The 20410-nt window shown below is 39.3% G+C and overlaps 1 protein-coding gene across 9 annotated transcripts in view; it reads left to right on the top strand.

Moving 5' to 3' along the window:
• The window catches only part of wnt5b (wingless-type MMTV integration site family, member 5b), a 312897-nt gene that overhangs the window by 192473 nt on the left and 100014 nt on the right, over positions 1–20410 (top strand). For all 9 annotated transcript variants that reach the window (XM_058772671.1, XM_058772670.1, XM_058772675.1 and 6 more), the window contains one exon: positions 13058–13243. In XM_058772671.1, coding sequence (XP_058628654.1) covers positions 13058–13243 — 186 coding nt within the window. The remainder of the gene's footprint in view (positions 1–13057; positions 13244–20410) is intronic.

Raw genomic sequence — 20410 nt, 5'->3', positions numbered from 1 at the left:
AATATAAAACTGGCCTCTGGCTCCATGCGCCTGGTGCAGACAGGAGGGTAGACAGTGGTGGGGCCCTCACTCAGTCTGGGGGACTTCGTTTGGCAGAGCACAAACTTGGGGTTTTTGCGGAGCCCCTGAACCATGCTGCCCCACTTCCTGTACCATGAAACTGAGATCTACTTCCCTGGAATAGAAGAGAGTCACTGTACCCCAAATGGCTCAATCGGTCACTCTCCGAGAGGAATCGCTTCTCCGTTTTTCTGAGTGAGAGCATGCCATAGGAAATGAGGGAATAGGGTGTCATTGGAAACATACCCTAGCTCCTTACAAGGGGTCGGAGGTCATTTGACGGATGGCCGTTGCTCACAGAGTCTCGGGAGAGGCCAGTAGAGCGAAATGACTCTGAGCCAATCAAGCGTGCGACAGATATCAACCAGTCGGTCCCAGCAGCACGCATGCGGCGGGTTTTATCTGACCCCGTAATCGGAGCCTCTCGCTCGGCTTGATGAGAGACCGATGACTGCCCTTGGAGACGAGATGAATGGCTGTAGTTCTGCAGCAGCTACGTTTGAATAGGCCAATCGGAAGAGAGTTGAGACGGCGGCATTTAAGCACTGAGATGATGTCATGAAGGATGAGCTCACCTATAAGGGCTCATATAGGAGTGTGTTGAATCTCTCCTCTGTCAAGGCTTCTGGCTCAACGTTCTCTGCTGGATCCTGAGAGAGACTCTGCTTAGCATCAGCCGGATAGGTGATGACTTCCCCCGCCACCTCTGGTTATCACGGAGTATGTCAATATATATATTTTCTTGAGAAGAATTCTGAGCTGGCTCATTGGGAGATGGTACATGTTTGGGGAGGTTAAGTTCGCTAGTCGTATCAGCAGTTATCTCAACATATTACGTTTCTCACAATTTCCAGTCCAGCTATTAATAGTCCCTGGCTTTTACCGCAACATTTGTTAATTTTTGAAGATACGAAGGTGCCGCTTTTGATGTGCGCTTTCTCCTTCATTCTTAATGTTCCTGCTCTCCTCTCTTTCTCTCTCTCAGGCATAACGTTGCTTTTTTTGGGCAGTTTCGTTTGCCCAGTCTTGCTTCACTGCCTGACTGTCCTGCTTTTTAAGGCCTCAGCAAACCACACGTCTTGGCCTGCTCTCCCAGGATGCATCACTCAAGAAAAATACATTTTAATGGCGCATCCGTGTTTCTGGTTTCCCTCTTGGAACTAGGCAACCCAAGGACATACTGGCCAGCTGGGTTCTGCTTGCCTGGTCTATGTCAGAGGGTAAACTAGGAAAATAGACTAAAGATGTCAATCGAACCACAGCATTTCTAGTGAATGCTGAACAACGAAAAAAAACCTCTTTTTTGTTTGCGCCCCACCATTGCATCAGTTCTCCCTTCTGAATCTTGAAATTGATTTTAGGCTGTCATTAATTGGTGGGTGCTGGCAATAATAAAAGTATGAATTTCTGTTGTTGACCTCAGAATTACCAAATGACTGCGAACAATCCTATCAAAACAAATAATCGCGCGACTCCACCCTCCTCAAACCCGCTGAACCCAGCGTGGCTACGATTTCTGCGCAAGCTGCTGAAACAGTAAAGTTCGAGGCTCATTGTGGCGGGGATTATGTGGTCGGAACGTTTTGGCCCCCTGGTCCAGGGCGCCATTTCTGGATGTGTTAACGGGCGGACGTGGGAGCCCTACCCTGGGCGCTGCGCCCGTCGGCTTCCCTCTCCAGGTTAGGAGGGGAAAGTGCTCATAATATTACTCAGTAATGGTCCATGACCATGAGCAGTGGAAAATCCTTGCGACTTTAGAGTGTCTGCTAACTGATAACGCAATTGTCTGAGCGTTTCCCATCCAGAGAAATACTGAAAGGAATGGATATATTAAAAGGGCGAGTTCCATGCATGTTAACCATACTCATTGGAAAACAATGCATCTGGAAGTTGTGCTGTCTTTGGTTATGCGATATTTCCCTGGGATTCATCACTGGAAACGTGTTGATTTGTTCACTTCCAGATTGTTCTTGTTTTTACTAGGGCTGCTTAGACATGTTGCGTCCTAATCTCCGCCCGCTGAATGTTAGCTTCATACTGCTAATAAACTCCCTGCGGCATGTCAATAGGACTTAATGCTTTCCAGAGCTGTGGATGGGGGGCCTGGAGCAGGTTGAGCCCTCCTGGCCCCCCTGCGGACGCCACTGCTCTGATTTAAGGCTGATAGGAAAGAGCTGGCTCAGATTCTGCACCCTGCCTAAGCTGTCCAACAACCACCTTAAATCTCCCAGTTCATTTAGCACTTAACCAGCCGTGGACGGAATGAGCGCTGGAGACCGGACGGGTGGAAACTACAGCACTGCTCCCTCTCCTTTTATTTCTTCCTCCTTTGCTGCTTCTTCCTTTTTGTCTCTTCCCCCACAGTCTGTTTCCGTTTACCCAGCTCTCCAATTAAGCCTAAAATCGAGGGCCTAGAACTACCTCTATTATCAGTTAATAAAAAGGGAAACCTGCCATGTGTGGTTCACACTTAAGAGGTGTTACGGGTGAACATGTTACACATAAGTGTAGAGATATCTTACCAAACAGGACACAAGTGCACGTGTGAAATTAGGGCTAGGTGGAGCGATGGTGTATACTGAATAAATATAAAATATGTATAGATAACATATATGAAAAGAGTTAAGATACCACACTTTTTTAAAATATTGAATTTATAATGTGAACAATTTAGTTCAAATGTATCGCACATACTTTAAGTCTTTTATATTTAAAAGTTAATTGTTCATGGCCATTTTTTGTAATATTTCAAATGTAATGATTTAATATAAAACATTTAATTATTTATCATAAAATCATAAATAATATTATATTGCAAATTAAATAGATATAAATAATTATATTCAGGGTTATTATAGTTAACTAAAACTGAAACTAAAACAAAAATACAAAGAAAACCGTTTTTATTACTTGAAATAGAGCAAATATTAACTGAAATTTAAAAAAAAAAAAATTAAAAGTTTAAGCTTTTTTACTAGCCAACATTCCTTGTTTTACTTTAACTTTATATACTAAGATAAAATTAAAACTGAAATTAAAATTAATAAAATCAATTTTTTTAAATTACTAAAACTTTATCTAAAATTAAAATGAAAATGGAAAATATTAAAATAAAAATTGTTTCAAAATATTAATGAAAACTTTACAGTATAGTAAAATAACCCTGATTATTATATTATATTATATTTTTAGATTTTGTGCACACTGTCTAGGCCTATGTGAACGTATATCAATTTCTCTTTGAACCACTGAGCTGTTGACACACTTCTTCCACACCTAAATTATTCCTGTCTCTGAGGACCAGGTGTGATAGCAGAGGATTGTGTATTTCTTACCTCTGAGCCAGAGGGAGTCTGTTAGAGCCATCTCTACCAACTCTAACACCCTTGAACCCAGCTAGAGCCCCATTCTCAGTCTCTCTGTTTCCTCTGCTCCCCGTCTTTACATGCGTAGCGGCGTAAGTCTTCTGGTGTTGAGTGCTACACAGGGGAAACCCTTTGACCTCAGGATGTGGTTCTCCTTAGATCTCTCCATCCACAGCTGTTCTCAAAACTCCTTTTCTTGTGGAGCACTGACAGTAAGACGAGAGAGTTATCCCAAAAGTTGGGGCTGTTTGTGAACATGAGGCCATGGGAATCTCTCTGCAACAAAACTGCTCCAAGTCACTTATAATACCTGGAGAAAGCTATCTGTTAGCATTCCCATTCGTCATAACGGCAGTTGCTCTGCTATCCAGGCAGACCTTGATTCCTCAAGGCATAAAACTATAGCAAAGGAGACTGAAGTTGGTCAAACAACAAAAATAATGCAAACAGCAGAAAGCCTTTTAAGACCTCAGATGAAAGATGCCATTAAAGAAACAGACTCAAGTCAAAGGTCTTCCTTGTGTCGTAAGTTTAAAGTCAAATGTGACACATTTATAGTTAAGATTTAAATCTTCCGTCCATGGTTTTCAGAGCTCCCTGTAGTTATGCTCAGATCTGGCTTTAAGTCATTAACTCGTCTGGTTTGCCCTCACAGTGGGGTAGATGTTCTGGAGCTTTGCTACATGTTCACCCCTTCCTCTGCTTTCTCGTCAGCACACCCGGTTAATGATGCCCCTCAACCTCGGTCTGAAGAGGTCAAGACCTCCTTTCACCCCAACACCCCTCACCTTCAGGGTGACGACCCCCACAGCCACTGCTCCCACCTCCTGGAGCGAAACTACAACCCACACGACAGCTTTACTTCCCTTTTCCAGAGGCTAATTTCTTTTTGGCAGTTTTGAGTCTTTTTTGCTCATTACGCACAAACACACAATGAATGGAATGCCGTCCCTAGACTCCAGCCTTCATGGTCTGTTTAAATGGCGCTATGATGGTGACACTGGGAGTTGCTTGGTGTAAAAATTCCCTCCGTCCTTCTCCAGAGTCAACAGTAACCTGCCCTGGCTTTTTGTCCTGCTTTCCCCCACCCAGTGCTATTAAAGACCTGCTTATTCTATTAGGCAGAGACTGGGAGAGCTTTGGCATGTAAGTCAACAGTCATAAACCCCCCCACCGGTATAAATCTAATGGCATTTATATAAAAACCTGCGTAAATAGGTGACGAGGCTCTAAGTTCATAAAAAGCTACAGCAACGGAGCCCTGACATGCATAAATCTTGCATCTCTTAAAACATGAGTGCTGTTGTAATTTTGTAGCTTGTGAGAGAGAAAAAGGCATTGTAGGACCTTTTTGATAATTGACTTTGACCAAAAAAAAATTAAAATCTCTCTCTCTACACACACTTTTTTTTTTTTACATTTTAGATATTTATTTTTAATGTTTTAATACATATTTTTGCTATAAAAGCAGCATGCATATATCTTTTTGTTGCTTTTTACTTTTTGTTTTGAATAAAATAGATTTTTTTCTTATTCTTTTTTACTCTATATTTTACTAGATATACAGGTGCTGGTCATATAATTAGAATATCGTCAAAAAGTTGATTTATTTCACTAATTCAATTCAAAAAGTGAAACTTGTATATTATATTCATTCATTACACACAGACTTATATATTTCAAATGTTTATTTCTTTTAATTTTGATGATTAGAGCTTACAGCTCATGAAAGTCAAAAATCAGTATCTCAAAATATTAGAATATTTACATTTGAGTTTGAATAAATGACCATCCCTACAGTATAAATTCTGGGTATCTCTTGTTCTTTGAAACCACAATAATGGGGAAGACTGCTGACTTGGCAAAGATCCAGAAGACGAACATTGACACCCTCCACAAAGAGGGTAAGTCACAGAAGGTCATTACTGAAAGGCGTGGCTGTTTACAGAGTGCTGTATCAAAGCATATTAAATGCAAAGTTGACTGGAAGGAAGAATTTGGGTAGGAAAAGGTGCACAAGCAACAGGGATGACCGCAAGCTTGAGAATACAGTCAAGCAAAGTGATTCAAACACTTGGGAGAGCTTCACAAGGAGAGAACTGAAGCTGGAGTCAGTGCATCAAGAGTCACCACGCTCAGACGTCTTCAGGAAAAGGGCTACCAAGCCACTTCTGAACCAGAGACAACGTCAGAAGCGTCTTACCTGGGCTGTGGAGAAAAAGAACTGGACTGTTGCTCAGTGGTCCAAAGTCCTCTTTTCAGATGAAAGTAAATTTTACATTTCATTTGGAAATCAAGGTCCCAGAGTCTGAAGGAAGAGTGGAGAGGCCCAGAATCCATGTTGCTTGAAGTCCAGTGTGAAGTTTCCACAGTCAGTGATGATTTGGGCTGCCATGTCATCTGCTGGTGTTGGTCCACTGTGTTTTCTGAAGTCCACAGTCAACGCAGCCATCTACCAGGAAATTTTAGAGCACTTCATGCTTCCTTCTGTTGACAAGCTTTATGGAGATGCTGATTTCATTTTCCAGCAGGACTTGGCACCTGCCCAGACTGCCAAAAGTACCAAAAGCTGGTTTAATGACCATAGTGTTACTGTGCTTGATTGGCCAGCAAACTCGCCTGACCTGAACCCCATAGAGAATCTATGGGGTATTGTCAAGAGGAAGATGAGAGACACCAGACCCAACAATGCAGATGAGCTGAAGGCCATTATCAGAGCAACCTGGGCTCTCATAACACCTGAGCAGTGCCACAGACTGATCGACTCCATGCCACGCCGCATTGCTGCAGTAATTCAGGCAAAAGGAGCCCCAACTAAGTATTGAGTGCTGTACATGCTCATACTTTTCATTTTCATACTTTTCAGTTGGCCCAGATTTCTAAAAATCCTTTCTTTGTATCGGTCTTAAGTAATATTCTAATATTTTGAGATACTGATTTTTGACTTTCATGAGCTGTAAGCTCTAATCATCAAAATTAAAAGAAATAAACATTTGAAATATATCAGTCTGTGTGTAATGAATGAATATAATATACAAGTTTCACTTTTTGAATTGAATTAGTGAAATAAATCAACTTTTTGATGATATTCTAATTATATGACCAGCACCTGTATATCTAGTTAATAAAGATTAAGATATGCATTTTATGTATTATTTATTTTTGTTTTTTGGTTTTGAATCAAATTGAATTTTTCTTTTAATTTTTTACTTGATAATTTGCTCTATATATGAAGTGAAATGTTTTTAATCTAGTTAATAAAAATGTTTATATATTTGCAATTTTGTATATCTTAGTTACCTTTTACTTTTTGTTTTGAACCAAACTGAAATTTTCTTATTCTTTTTCATGTAATATTTTACTAGATATAATAGGGATGTTTTAATCTAGTTACATTTTAAAATATAATATGATTTTTTATCTTTTGTTTCTTAATTTTGAATCAAATAGATTTTTTGTTTTTGTTTTTACTTATTTTTTACTAGATTAATTAAATGCTATATATAATAAATATTAATATATATGTGATTTATTTATTTTATAAATGTTATAGTACTGTAACTACCCACCGGCCTTGTCAGTGTCTCGCAGGTTTGAAGCTTTGCAGTCCCTCCTTATCTTTATCCCCTTAACACTCATGGACGCGCAGCGCAGCGAGACTGAAAGAGGATAGCCCAATAAAACTCTCAGCCACGGGAAAGGATGTGCGCCAGGGCCCGGCTACTGTGAGAGAGGCCCGCGATCCACAGATCCTCCCCCACCCAGGCGAGCTGCTCCGAGCTGGGCTTCCTGAGCAGCCGGGCCTCCGGAGTCTTTGAGGAAGGAGCCAGTGGCTTGTCTCTGATGGACCGCCTGACTGACAGCATTGATCCAGGCTCCTGCCTCTCAGTGTGGGTATCGAATGGCGCCCGATGAGCTGATAGGTGATAAATGAGAGGGAGAATGTGAAGGAGGCCGGTCATTGTAGAGGGGTCTGACTTCTCTTTCCCCCTGCTCTTTTTGAGGAGGGGTTCTCGAGTTATGACAGTGCCAGGTAGGAGTAGGTATGCAACACACTGCAGCATCTGGTGAAGACAGCTTCTTTTAGAGGGGACATAATGAAAGAGAGCAGACGGACAGATTCCTCAGTGAACCTTTTGCGAACACTGGTCTTTAGGCGGGAGCCGGAGTGTGAGGTTCAAGAAGGTGATCGATGTTGCAAAGAGCAAGAGAAAAGGCAAGGGTCTTTGTGGTCGGTACCCACAGTCTATTGATATTTTTGTCCTTAGAGGGTCGGTAGAGCGTCCCAGGAGTCCTGACTCTGACTTTTCTCGGTCACTGTCACATCAACAGTCGTTCAGTACAAGTGATTGAGCTTTTTTTGTGTGAGGACGCACTTAACAGTGTTCTTAGTGGGTGTATTTTCAGTGACATTGTGAGAACCTGGGGGTGGGTGAAATAAACAATTTCCTTAACACTTTAGGACCAATTCTCACTTTTAACTAGTTGCTTATTAGCATGCTTATTATTAACATATTGGCTGATTATTAGTACATTTTAAGCATTTAGTCTGCATGACCATATTCTACATCCCTAATCCTGCCCAATAGCTAAACTTCACAACGGCCTTACTAACTATTAATATGCTTCGAATTAGGAGTTTATTAAGGCAAAAATCATAGTTAATGGTTTGTTAATGGTCAGAATTGGACCTTAAAATAAAGTCTGACCACAATTACTTATCACATTAGATATTTTAAATTACAACAACAGTATATACTATAACAATACAGTTGTTTTTGCTGGAAGAAAATGTAACCTAAAAACACAATTTAACCCTCTTTTAATGCATCAAAATTAATTGAAAATTAAGTGAATATATACACTTAACAACAGTATACTGTACACAACATATCACACACAATTTATGGAAATGTAACCATTAAAAATGACAGTGCATATTTTTATTTAATATTTTTTAATTAAAATTCAGCCACAAATTGTCTTGGATTTTTATATTTATATTTTATCAAGTTTTTTATATTTTAATTTTGTTGTGATTATAAAAATGTTTTTATTAACTTTTTTTATTTTAATGGAAGCAAATAGTCTGCCATCATTATAAAATAACTTCAAAAAGCAGATCATAACACGAGAGTTATAAACAGGATTGGAAATACTAATTATTAAATTTGATTTTGTGTACCACATTTAAAGCAGTTGAAAAGTAGCCAATATATGCACTGCATTTTCATGTCTGTGACAAAAAACAGAGAGTGGATTGCAGAATGTGCTTATGTTCAATAATATGGAAATAAAACAAACAATAAGCCTATGTTGACTTCAAAAGCCCAATATAAGAACATTAATTGATTGATGATGATTTTAAATTACCTGTAAGTTAATTTTGGGGCTTTCCAGCTAATATTAATATATGTGATTAAAATCCATTTAGTTAATTAATTGACGTATCAGGTAATTAATTCGATTTAAAAATTAAATTGGCAGACCTTCTCTTGTAGACATCTTGGATCGAATAGATCATTTTTCCAAGACGTCATGCCTGGCATGATGGGTAAACAAGGACCCACATCCATCCATCGTGTGTGTCCAAAGCAAGACGAGACAAATGGCGCTTTGAGTGGAAAATTCCCCTGTTGTAAATCTGTCACCTGGGGATGATATTTGTTTCTGTTATCGTTGCATTATTTATGATCTCAGTCTACCACAGGACTTTTTTTTTTTTTTTTTAAACAAAAAAAACAAAAACAAACAGCAACACGGGCGCAAGCCAAACAGTTATGACAGCACCCAGTTGACAGAAAACATCACCAGTTATGACAAGTCCAATGTTAACCCTATGCTAACTAGCGCTAGGCTAACTGTGACTATCCTCAAAGTCTGGTCACGACACTATCATACACATTTCTTGACTTTACCACTAACCTGATTCCAGGTAATGAAGCGAGAGGACTGTTTATCGGCATTCTGTCACCAAAGAGGTATTGACTTGGTAGTTAAAACCAGAGGTTGACGGATAGCATGTTTGGGCATTTGTCTACAGATGAGAACTGGAGTCCGTTCATCCTTTCTAAGAGCAGATGGGTAGGAAGAGAAGGGAATAAACGTCAAATCCCATCACTTGTTGGGCCTTTTTAAAGCTTATTAGCACACAGCATTCTTTCAGTCAAGCATGTATGTAGCAAGTCTCTGTTTATGTGGCACCATCTTTTTATTTTAACTCAGCTGTTTTTCTGAGCATATCCACCCAGCCGTTCTGTCACTGTGGTTTGGAGGGCTTCTATCAGACCACCTTTTTAAGGCCCCGTCCCTCTTTCTGTGGTTGCCAGTCAATCCGGAGGCCCCATATATCCTCCGCTTGGCTGAGATACAAGACCTGACGGAGATACGGAAGGACATATACAACTGTTTCCGATCCGGCTTTGATACGAAAGGCCGTGCCATTGGTCTGCTGTGTGTCACGTAGTTAAATGTAGACTTTTTTTGTCAGAGCTGATTCAACAGATGAATTCCTGCCTTATTATTCATTCACCATGAGGCAGGGGTTTGAGTTTTGGCACCCAAATGTGCTTTAGTAGGTTTTGGAGGCCAGGCCGTGCTAGACCGTAGACTAACAAGAGCATGATGTAGGTCTGCTGCTCCGGTTCTATGCAGAGACCCAGTTTGCGTCGTCTAATTGGTTCCAGAGAACCGGCGGCCTGCTTTAGCCTTTCTTTCTCTCTCGTAAGCTCTTCAACCTTGGTCTTCCTCCACCTTCTTCCATCTCTTTCTTTCACAGTTTTGTTTGATCGCGCTCCGTGGCCAGGGTCCACCCTAGAGAGCCTTCATGGCCCCCGGCAAGCCAACGAAAACAGAATAACATTCTGCCCTGGAAAGATACAGATGGGGTTAATAAGAATTAATAAAGTGTGGGGACACAAATGTTCCTGCGAGCTCGGGCCGCTTCAGACCAAAGCAGACTCTGTCCCTGTCTTTTCTTACATCTCTCTCATCACTCACTCTTTCTGTTTAGCCTCCGTTTCCTCTCCCCGCTTCTCGACAATCAGGTAACTGTATTTACTTTCTGCTATTGAGCGATGAGGAGCGTTCGCAGAGCTCCCTAAGCCATACTATGTTCTCAGCCCTCTTTGAGCAGGTATTTATAAGGGAACATTTCAATAGATCTTCTGCTGTCTTCTGTTGTACTGTAGTATTTCAAAAGCATTGCTCACCTCTCCCATCCCAGAATTTATGGATCCGCCATTGCAGCCCAAATCCATCTTCAATCCAACATCTTGATTCGTATAAGAGAATGTGAAAGGTCTTGGTTTGAGACCTATTCTTTTACTCAGCTTTGCATTATTGTGAAGAAGTTTTATCACTTGTAGCAGAAAATATTCGCTAACAATATAATATACAAGATTGTATTAGCATTTAATCATATTATCTTTTTTATTTTATTATATTTTTAATAAAAGATGGGGCGATATGGGGGCGATATGACACCCCTAATATATATATATATATTAGGGGTGTCAACGTTAACGCGTTAACGCATGCGATTTAATCAAATTTTTTTAACGCGTTAATATTATTTTAACGCAAATTGAATCGCTTGATAAGGTTTGACCCCAACTTCTTCCTGTCATCGCAGCGCGGAAGGTTATCTATCATTGTGTGATGAGGGTACAGCGAACCAGTGTTGCCAGGGCAGCAGCACAAGTGGCCTATTTTGAAAATACAGTCGCGGGAAAAAAGACAGAGCCGTGGGTTGCGGTTTTTTGGGCTACTTTTTTAATGTACCGCGGCAGCCCAAAGTGTATATAGACAAATAAAAAAGATCCTTTTACTAATGTGTATTATACTTGAAATGTATCCCTTGCAACTTAAGAACGGAGAGGCGGTTAACAGCCAGAGCAGCAGAAATAAACATGACAACAGCCACTATAGATTATATGTAAGGGATAATATATATATATATATATATATATATATATATATATATATATATATATATATATATATATATATATATATATATATTAGGTGGCACAATACATGTATTAATACCGAACCGTCACGGTACGGGCGTCTCGGTTCATTGCATGAGGCCTTACGACGAATACAGGCAATTCACCCCCAATCCAGAAGGGGGTGTCCGCAGTAATGCAGCACTGTTTGATAACCGCCAGCAGAAGAACAGCGAATGCCATGAGTTGCGCGCTTGAAAACAAAGCCATACATACATACATACATACACACACACACACACACACACACACACACACACACACACACATGTTCGTTTTTGTGAAAAGTGGGGACATCCCATAGGCGTAATGGTTTTTATACTGTACTTACTGTATGTGCTATTGCCCTACACCTAAACCTACCCCTTACAGGAAACTGCATTTCAACTTTCCCCAAAAAAACCTCACTCTGTATGATTTATAAGCGTTTTGAAAAATGGGGGACATGGGTCAATGTCCTGAAAAGTCACCTTCACCTTGTAATACCTATGTCATACCTTTGTCATTATACAAATCTATTTCCTGACTTTTCACAAAACGCACACACACACACACACACACACACACACACACACACACACACACACACACACATACACACATACACATACACATACACATACATACATACATACATACACATGACAATGAACAGCATTTATCATTCATTCAGCAGTAATAATCTAGGTTAATATAAATGTTTACTTTATACTAAATGCTTTTTGTTGATTTTTAATAATTTCATAATAATAATAAAAAAAATATATATATATATATATATATATATATATATAATAAAAATGTTCATTATGACTTTTAATCAGTAACGTTAGTACTCCATAATTCTTAACATGTAAAATTGTACCAAATTTCATATATTATATTATTATATGTATGAACCTACAGCTTTCCGTTCCTGTTCAGGCCTTTAAGTGCTAGGCAACGACATGCAAAATAAAGCATACAACAAACTCTCATTCACTTCGACACAAACCGCATGTTGCTATTTATCTCATTTTTAGATTGATGTGAAAACAAATGTGATGGCTCAATCACGCATTGTACCAGAATTCTTTGTTGAAGCCAGTAGGATACACACATGGCACAAAGACATATGGTTTCTGGATTTTCTCCCACACAAGTGTATGTTGGATTTTGATGGATATGGAAAAGCCGTGTGAGTGTCTGCTGTGTGTATAGAGATGTTTTGTAAAGACCGGGCATCTGTCGGCAGCGGTCCAGGTAACTGAGATTGTTTGTCTGTTTTCCTGGAATGGGAATATTTCTCCTGACACTTTTTTATTATACCACTGTTCTCACTGTGATTCATGTGTTTCAGCTGTGGTCTATCATCCATAATCATCCGCAACCTTTCACTGAATATTGTTCTTTTTTTCACCCCTCCTTTTTGAATACATTCATATGTGACAAAGCTGAATATGAACTCTGTGTTCTGGCTTGCTAAAAGTGTTGTTTACGTGTCATTTTAGCATGCGTCTGCATACCCGCCGTTTTATCTCCCTGGCTCGTGTCCAGATATCTCATTCTTGAACGGTAGAGGAAAACTGAGATTAAAATGACTCTTTATCTCTAACCCATTTCCTCATTCCTGTTTTTGGACAGATTATCCCCCCACTCATAGACCTCAATCAAAACCGCAGTAAGCTGAAACTGTACATCGGCCACCTCACGGCCCTGTGCCACGAGAGAGACCCCCACATCCTGCAGGACCTGGCCCCGCCCTCCGCATACCACCGCAGCCAACAGGACGCCTGGGAGGAGGAGCTTCAGAAGATGAGCCCCGAGCAGGTAAGAAAGGGTGATACTCTTTTCACTGAAATGTATCACTTTTTATTGTATGTATCCATTGATTATGGTGACCTATATAGTGTTGCTCCATTCGCAGTTATGTAAAGGTGAACACTTTACAATAAGGTTTAGTGCATTAACATGAACTAATGCATTAGCTTGCATGAACAGATTAATTAAATTTTTTTTTTTTTTTAAATACAAATTTTTAATTCTTAAGTTGTTCATGGTACATTAACTCATTTTAATTTGTGTGTATGTATGCAAGTAAGTATTATGTAAAACAATAGATAAAATTGTGATTGTTTGTAGGTGTAAACAAAAAAACTTTAATTTAATGTGAAAATTAACTTAAACCAAGATCAAAATAATTTAAATCTATTAAAAATAATACATATAAACAAATGTAAAAGTAGTAAAATATTATTAATTATTAGTTCATAATATCTGTGCATTAACTCATGGCACCAATTTGAACCTTATTGTAAACTGTTACCGTAAAAAACACTTCATAGTTGAGTTTTTCAGTGGATCCCAATTATGAAAAGGTTAACACTTGACAATAAGGTTCAATGCATCAACATGAATTAATGCATTAGCTTGTATGAACAGCGTTCATTAATCTAGGTTAATATATATTTTTTAATACAATTTTTCATTTTAAATTTCTTCATATTAGTTTAACTCATTTTAATTTGTAATATGTATAATATATTTATATATTTAAAGTAAAAACAATATTTGTATATATTTTACTCTATTTTATATTATTATTACTATATAAAACAATACAGATGTAATATATTATATAATTATTGTATCAATATAAGCATGTATTAGTTTGAAGATGTAAAGATTAAGATAAACCAAGATCAATTGAAAAATGATTCATGTAAACAAATGTAAAAGTAGTAAATATATTGTTCATTCTTAGTTCATAATACCTGTTGCATTAACTAATGGTACTAAACTGAACCTTATTGTAAACTGTTACCATAAAAACTTTGTAGAGGATAGTTTGGTCCTCAAATCAATGTAACTTTTTATACATCTTGCCTTTTCTTCACGACTCAACTTAGCACATAAAGTTTGTGTATTTATGCGTATATGCACACTCAAGGTACCGTAAGGTTTCTCGGGTACTTGGATTTGTCACCCATTGATTATTGGAGCCATCTGGCCTGGCCCTCACGGCCCTTAGCTGACGCTAACGTTCGCTGTCTATAAATCTCCTATTGGCTTTAAGAATCAGTCCGGTGCTGTGTAAATGCCATTAGTCCTCTTTATAGAGTGGAATGTGTTCCTACAGAAAATAAATAGTCCAATATATTGTATTTTATTAGCTTCATTTACTGTTACTTTAACAAAAGAAAACCAAAAAGCTACCCAAGGCTCACTTAAAAGACGGGGGAGAGCCAAGAGCGGAGGAGGGGGGGTGAGAAAGACGTTAAAAAAGAAGAGCAACTGGAATGGCGCGATAAAGAAAAGGAGTGTCAGCATTTGGACGGCGAAAGAGAGAAGCGTTTGAGGAGGTAGTGGCTGGATTTAGTCTCTCCATGATGAACGATCCCCTCTCTGTAATAAATGCATGCGTGGATCCGTTTTCTGCACTTCACTTTGAACCCATTGCCATACCTACCGTAACAGTAAATTGTCTGCAAACGGACACTGGGTTTAGTCCCTGCGTCTGTGTGTCCCGGTTCTGCATCCATCCCCGATGCTTTTTGTAACATCAGAAAAATAAATTGTCTGGAAGTCTACATATACATTATACTCACTTTAAATCGGCCCCATTCCTCAAGAGGAGAGGAGAGTGATCTGCTGTGATGGTGCCAAGGCTCATACAATGCTCATGTGTTTCACTGCATGGGGAACTATCTGCTTGGCAGGTTTTTGGCTTGCTCTGACATTATTGAAATGCATTTTTTATGTGGGCTGCCTGATGACAAGCCTTTGGCCAGCGAACAAATAATGTTTAAGATTTTTAGTTTGCTGCAAGTAAACTTTGTTCCAAAAATTGGCACTTTCAAGGGACCCCCCTCCAGTACTTGTTTAAAATGAAGTAGAGAGACGTCTGTACATTTATTTTCCTTTGAGAGAGACAGCTTTCATCAGACTGTACGGACGGACTGAAAAGTTGCCTGGCCTTTTCAAACTGAGTGTTGCCACTGGTCAGCTGAGGCTACTGCGCTATGTAAACATGAGGTCTGATTTTTGGTTTTTGAATTGAACTCCTGCCCATGATGTGCTTAAAAGGGACTAAAATTTCCAGAATAATGGTCCTCAATCGCAGTCTCAAGCCCTTCACTAGTGGCTATCCTGAAAAGTGCTGTCGAACTCTGTTTTTGCTCGGTCTCTCCAAACTGTTATTCCTCACAGACCTTCTCTAAGGTCAACGATTCTGTGTTTATTTTGTCCAAACTATCATTGACAGTGTTTAGAAAGCAATGCTGTCTTGGGGGGGGCGATAAGAACTCCTGGACCTTCACGCCAGGTTTTTGACTCATTTGGGTCCTCAGATAAATTGGTGAGCACGGAGCACATGAATTATGTAGGATTGTTCAAGAGCGTGCAGGTTTGTGCAGGGTTGCAACACTTGGCAGAGTTGTTTCAGCTTGGCCAACATGCCAATTTCGTGTCGGACACATTAAGGCAGAGATAATGAATATTTCAGGTTTCACCGGTTAGGCTTTACCTCTCAAACGGTTACACATATATCAGGATTTTTTTCTCTCCAAATCCAATAGCTCGGAGATATTTAGCATTTCGCATCCATATGGTATCCACATGTACGGGATCCTGCTCATTCTTCAGTTACATGTCCTGCATGTAAGACACAATCCGCTTGAAGACACTTTTGGTCTTTCTCTGATGGTGGAATCACTTGCAGATGGTGGATTGGACGAGTTGCCGGCGTTCACAAGCCCGTTTGATTGATGTCTTCTTTGACCTCTCTTCTTTTCTTTGCGTTGGGAGTGTAGCACATTACATTAGCGTTCTCTCCGCGCTGCAGTTCGCCCATTTAGATCCCTTCAGCACGGAAGATGCCAGAACGGGCCCGTTTGGCCATGACAGGCTCAAATTGACGAGAAAAGTCTGGGCTCATTATTGGCTTATTTAGCGTGTTCTGTTCAGTCCATTATTGTTAGTAACGTCCACATGAATTTACTTGTGGTGTCTTTTGATGGCACGTATGTCTCTCCGTAGTCTCGATTTGGGAGGGGGCCCTTTGCTAATCATCATTCTTATAAACAGAGTTATTAGTAGCTAATTGAATAGCCTTTTGTGGCACAGTCGCCATCAAGTCCATAGAGGATTGAGGTTGGTGTCCGCTATGCCCAGTCCTCTACTAATGACAAGCCTCTTGCATTCAGAATGTGCTTTAGTATTTACGAGGGGCCGCACACTGTTTGAGCCCTTGCCCTTTCTTTGAAGCTAAACATTGATCTTTTAATTAACAGTTTTTATGGGCTTCCTTTTTACTGGCCTGGCACTCCAAGCTGGCACTGAGCTGGGTAATGTAGGACTTTGGTTTTTTTACCCTGATTTCCTTTGTCTCTCTCTCGCAGTTTATAGCTTATAAAGACAGTGTTTCCTTTTCGTTTCTCTTCTCTTAAAGTGATAGCTCACCCAAAAGACATTTCTGTCATCATTTACTCACTCATGTTGTTTGCCTTTATAAATTTCTTCTGTCGAACGCAAAAGAAGCTATTTTGAAGTATGTTCTCTTTTTTTCATCCATGCAATGCAATGATTGTCAATGGGTTCTAGAGTAGTTTTGGACCCCGTTGACTTTCATTGAGAGAACAGTTGGAACATTCTTCGAATGTATCTTGTGTTTGTTTTCCAGGACTTTTTGGGCTTTTTTCTAAAGCTCTTGTCCCTTCACTCTTAATGGTGACTGGCGGAGTTACTCTGACAGGAAAATCGAAGATTGCACAACCAAGTCATACATAAGCCCGCAATGCATCACCAGTATAGACTAATCAGGATGTAGACAATGCAAACACACAAGAAGATCATAATGCACACAAAAACACACACTTGTGAACTCATACTCATATAGTACTTACACTCCGCCAGACCGGTCTATTAGGCCTCGCTGCCAGCTCATCCTCTGTTGTGGTCAATGCTTCTTTTATTACTCGTCCTCCTTGCCTGTTCTTTTTCTCTGTTTATGGCGTAATGTTGTTTTATTTGGTTTGAGCTGTTCACAGGATGTTACTGCATCTCTGTTTAAACGGCTGGAATGCAGGAAGGTGATTAAGCCGGCGCTGAAAGAACCACTCAGTCATACAACCCACAGAGCCAACAAAGACAATAGACTCACCAAAAACGCACCCCATTTAGATGAAGAATTGGCGTTTTCAGGAACAAAAACAAAATTATTGTGCATTATACATCTAATAAGGCCTTTAGAATTTAGCTTTAGGGTTATTAGGTTGTGAGTAATAAATACGCCATTACAAAAGAGTACTGTGTTGGTACAGATACCATTGGATGCCATGGTGCATATAAAAAAAAAAAATATATATATATATATATATATATATATATATATATATATATATATATATATATATATATATATATATATATATATATATAAAAGTTAATATTTTTACAAAGCACTTCTGAATACCTTTTAATTTACCTTACATTCTTTATTATGCAATTACCTAATTTACTTGTAATTATATTTTACCATGCAATTAAGTGACATGGTAGTTTTTTAATATAGATTTTTTTAAATAAATGTTTAGCCATGCACGCACATGCACACACATACACGTACATTTATGTTTATATATGTATGCATACATAACATAAATGTAGCTAAATCCAATGGTGGTAATACCATGATACTTTTTTGTTTCTTTCAATACCTCGTTATGAATAATTCCTTGAGAGGATGCAATCATCTGTGACATTGTCCGCAGCTGTGAGACGCCCCTCTCCTGCACTGCAGCTGTGTCTATGATGAGCAGTCATTGTTTGATGAAAGTTACTGTCAGTTATGTTCTGTGGCCAGTTTCACCTCCTCTCTCATAACGTTTGAGTCTGCTGTTTACTTTAGAGACTGCTGATCTAAGATCAGTATGTAAAGTTTACAATCTTGGAGGAGAGAAGCGAAGTGCTCGACCGCCCTTGGCCAAAGTCATCTGGCTGTGATCTGGCAGCACAAAGCCAGCTGTATAAATAGGGGAGAGTCTTGCATTTTACGGGTCACTCTGAATAAAACATGAACTAGAGAAGATTGATTATTAATGACCTCAGGGCTGGAACAGAAATAATCTGTTAGGCCTTGAGTCCTCCATTCTTTTTCCTTACCTCTTCCCGCTCTCGTTCTCAGCGCACCTTCATCCGTCTTTCGCTCGCTTCTTCTCTCCATTTCTTTTCCGATTGGCACTCCGATAGATGTTTATTTTAGCCATCTGTTTTCAGATGTTCCCTTTCGAATAGATCAGGAGTTCAGTAAGGATTCATGCAGATTTTGTGATGATTCTCAGGCTCACACCTGTCAGAGCTGGCATCAGATCTCTGTGTGGGTTCCAGTGTGGGTCCATGAGGGAGTTTTCCAGAGAGGCTGATATTCAAATCAAACCAGTACTAGATTGTAGTAGATTTTGATAATCGTGTCGTCTTTTTGGACTATGGTCAATGTTCCAACCTCTGCTCCTTCATTGTAGCATATTTTTATATGACCCTGTCATTCTTTTTTTATGAGATCTTTCCATAATTTAGACTTTGTCAGTATTTTGGCTAATTTAAAGCTAATTTAATTTCTTCTCCTTTTTGCCTTTTTTGGTCTCATTTGGAAACATATCCTGTGTCATTTGCATATCCATCTGATTGGTCAGTGTACTAATCGGCCTGTTTTGGCATTCGTGCAGTGATTAATATTCTCCTTGGCTCAAGAACACGAAAGAAAAACAAAACGGATATCTTTTTTTCAAGACATAAATCTGAGCACAAAAGAACATGCATTTGCATTTAACCCTAATCCTAATGCTCACTTATACTTGTACTCTATATAACACTATAATTTTATAACTGTCGGATGTAATCTTTAGCAAATCTCAAAATGAATATTACTTTTTCATACTATACATTATAATGTTGTGATGCCTAAATTCACATTGATTATTTGTCATTTATTTATTAACGTTTTGGACCCACTTTATATTGTGTTTTTAACTACTATGTACTTACATTTGATTTAATCATTTAATACAATGCACTTATTGTGTACATATGTTTTTACATTGTACTTACATTTTTCAAAAAAAACCTTCCTATAATTACATCTGTAATTACACTCTTGACCATACCCCTACACTTTAACCCACCCTTAACCCTAACCAAACCACCAGACCGGTCTTTAACCTTAACCATATCCCAACTCAAAAGCAGTCAAAGTGATATACAATACATGATACAAGTGCATTTTTAATAGAAATTTAATACAGGCCATTTATTGGAAAAAACATAATTTTAATATCAGTGCATCCTTATGATTTTTATCATTTTAGTTTTTACATTCATTTGAATAGATATTTGCTGAGGCTCCGCCTCCTGTACCTCCTTTGATGGACCGTCACCGGTGGGCTCTTCAGGAAGGACTGTTGGTTGAAAGCAACAGAAGCTGGTCCTGGATCAGCCCCCTGATGTGCCGTGCTGGCGACTGCAGTACGTCTGTGCCCGGTGGGGCGGGCTGTAGGCTGACAGGCCCATGAATCCAGGGCCGCGTAAGTGCAGTGTAATTTAAACGGGCAGGAAATGGGGGTAAACATAGTGGAACAAGCCCACAACCCGCACAGCCACGATTAATGAAAACACATGGAGCCAGCGCATATGTCTGCTATAAGTGGGCCTTTACATTATGAGCGTCTCTGTCTCTCTCTGCCTCTTGTTCATTTACTCACTTCATTGTTCAAGTAACGCCGTGTGTTAGTAATAGCAGTAGTCATCTGTAAGTAACAAAGGTGTGTGGCTGCAGACAGTTTAACATAGTAGAGACGCCTGAACTGCGGTTGTCTGAATGAACACTCCTTAAAACAAGCACATCACAGAGACAGGAGGTGAGACAGAGGCGTCATAGACTGACCACTTATTGATTTTTGATGCACTGATTGCTAAGGCAAGCATCAGTAGTAGTGTTGTTCA

Source organism: Onychostoma macrolepis, chromosome 04 (assembly GCF_012432095.1).
Source record: "Onychostoma macrolepis isolate SWU-2019 chromosome 04, ASM1243209v1, whole genome shotgun sequence".
Lineage (NCBI taxonomy): Eukaryota > Metazoa > Chordata > Actinopteri > Cypriniformes > Cyprinidae > Onychostoma > Onychostoma macrolepis.
This window is presented reverse-complemented; position numbering and strand designations above follow the sequence as displayed.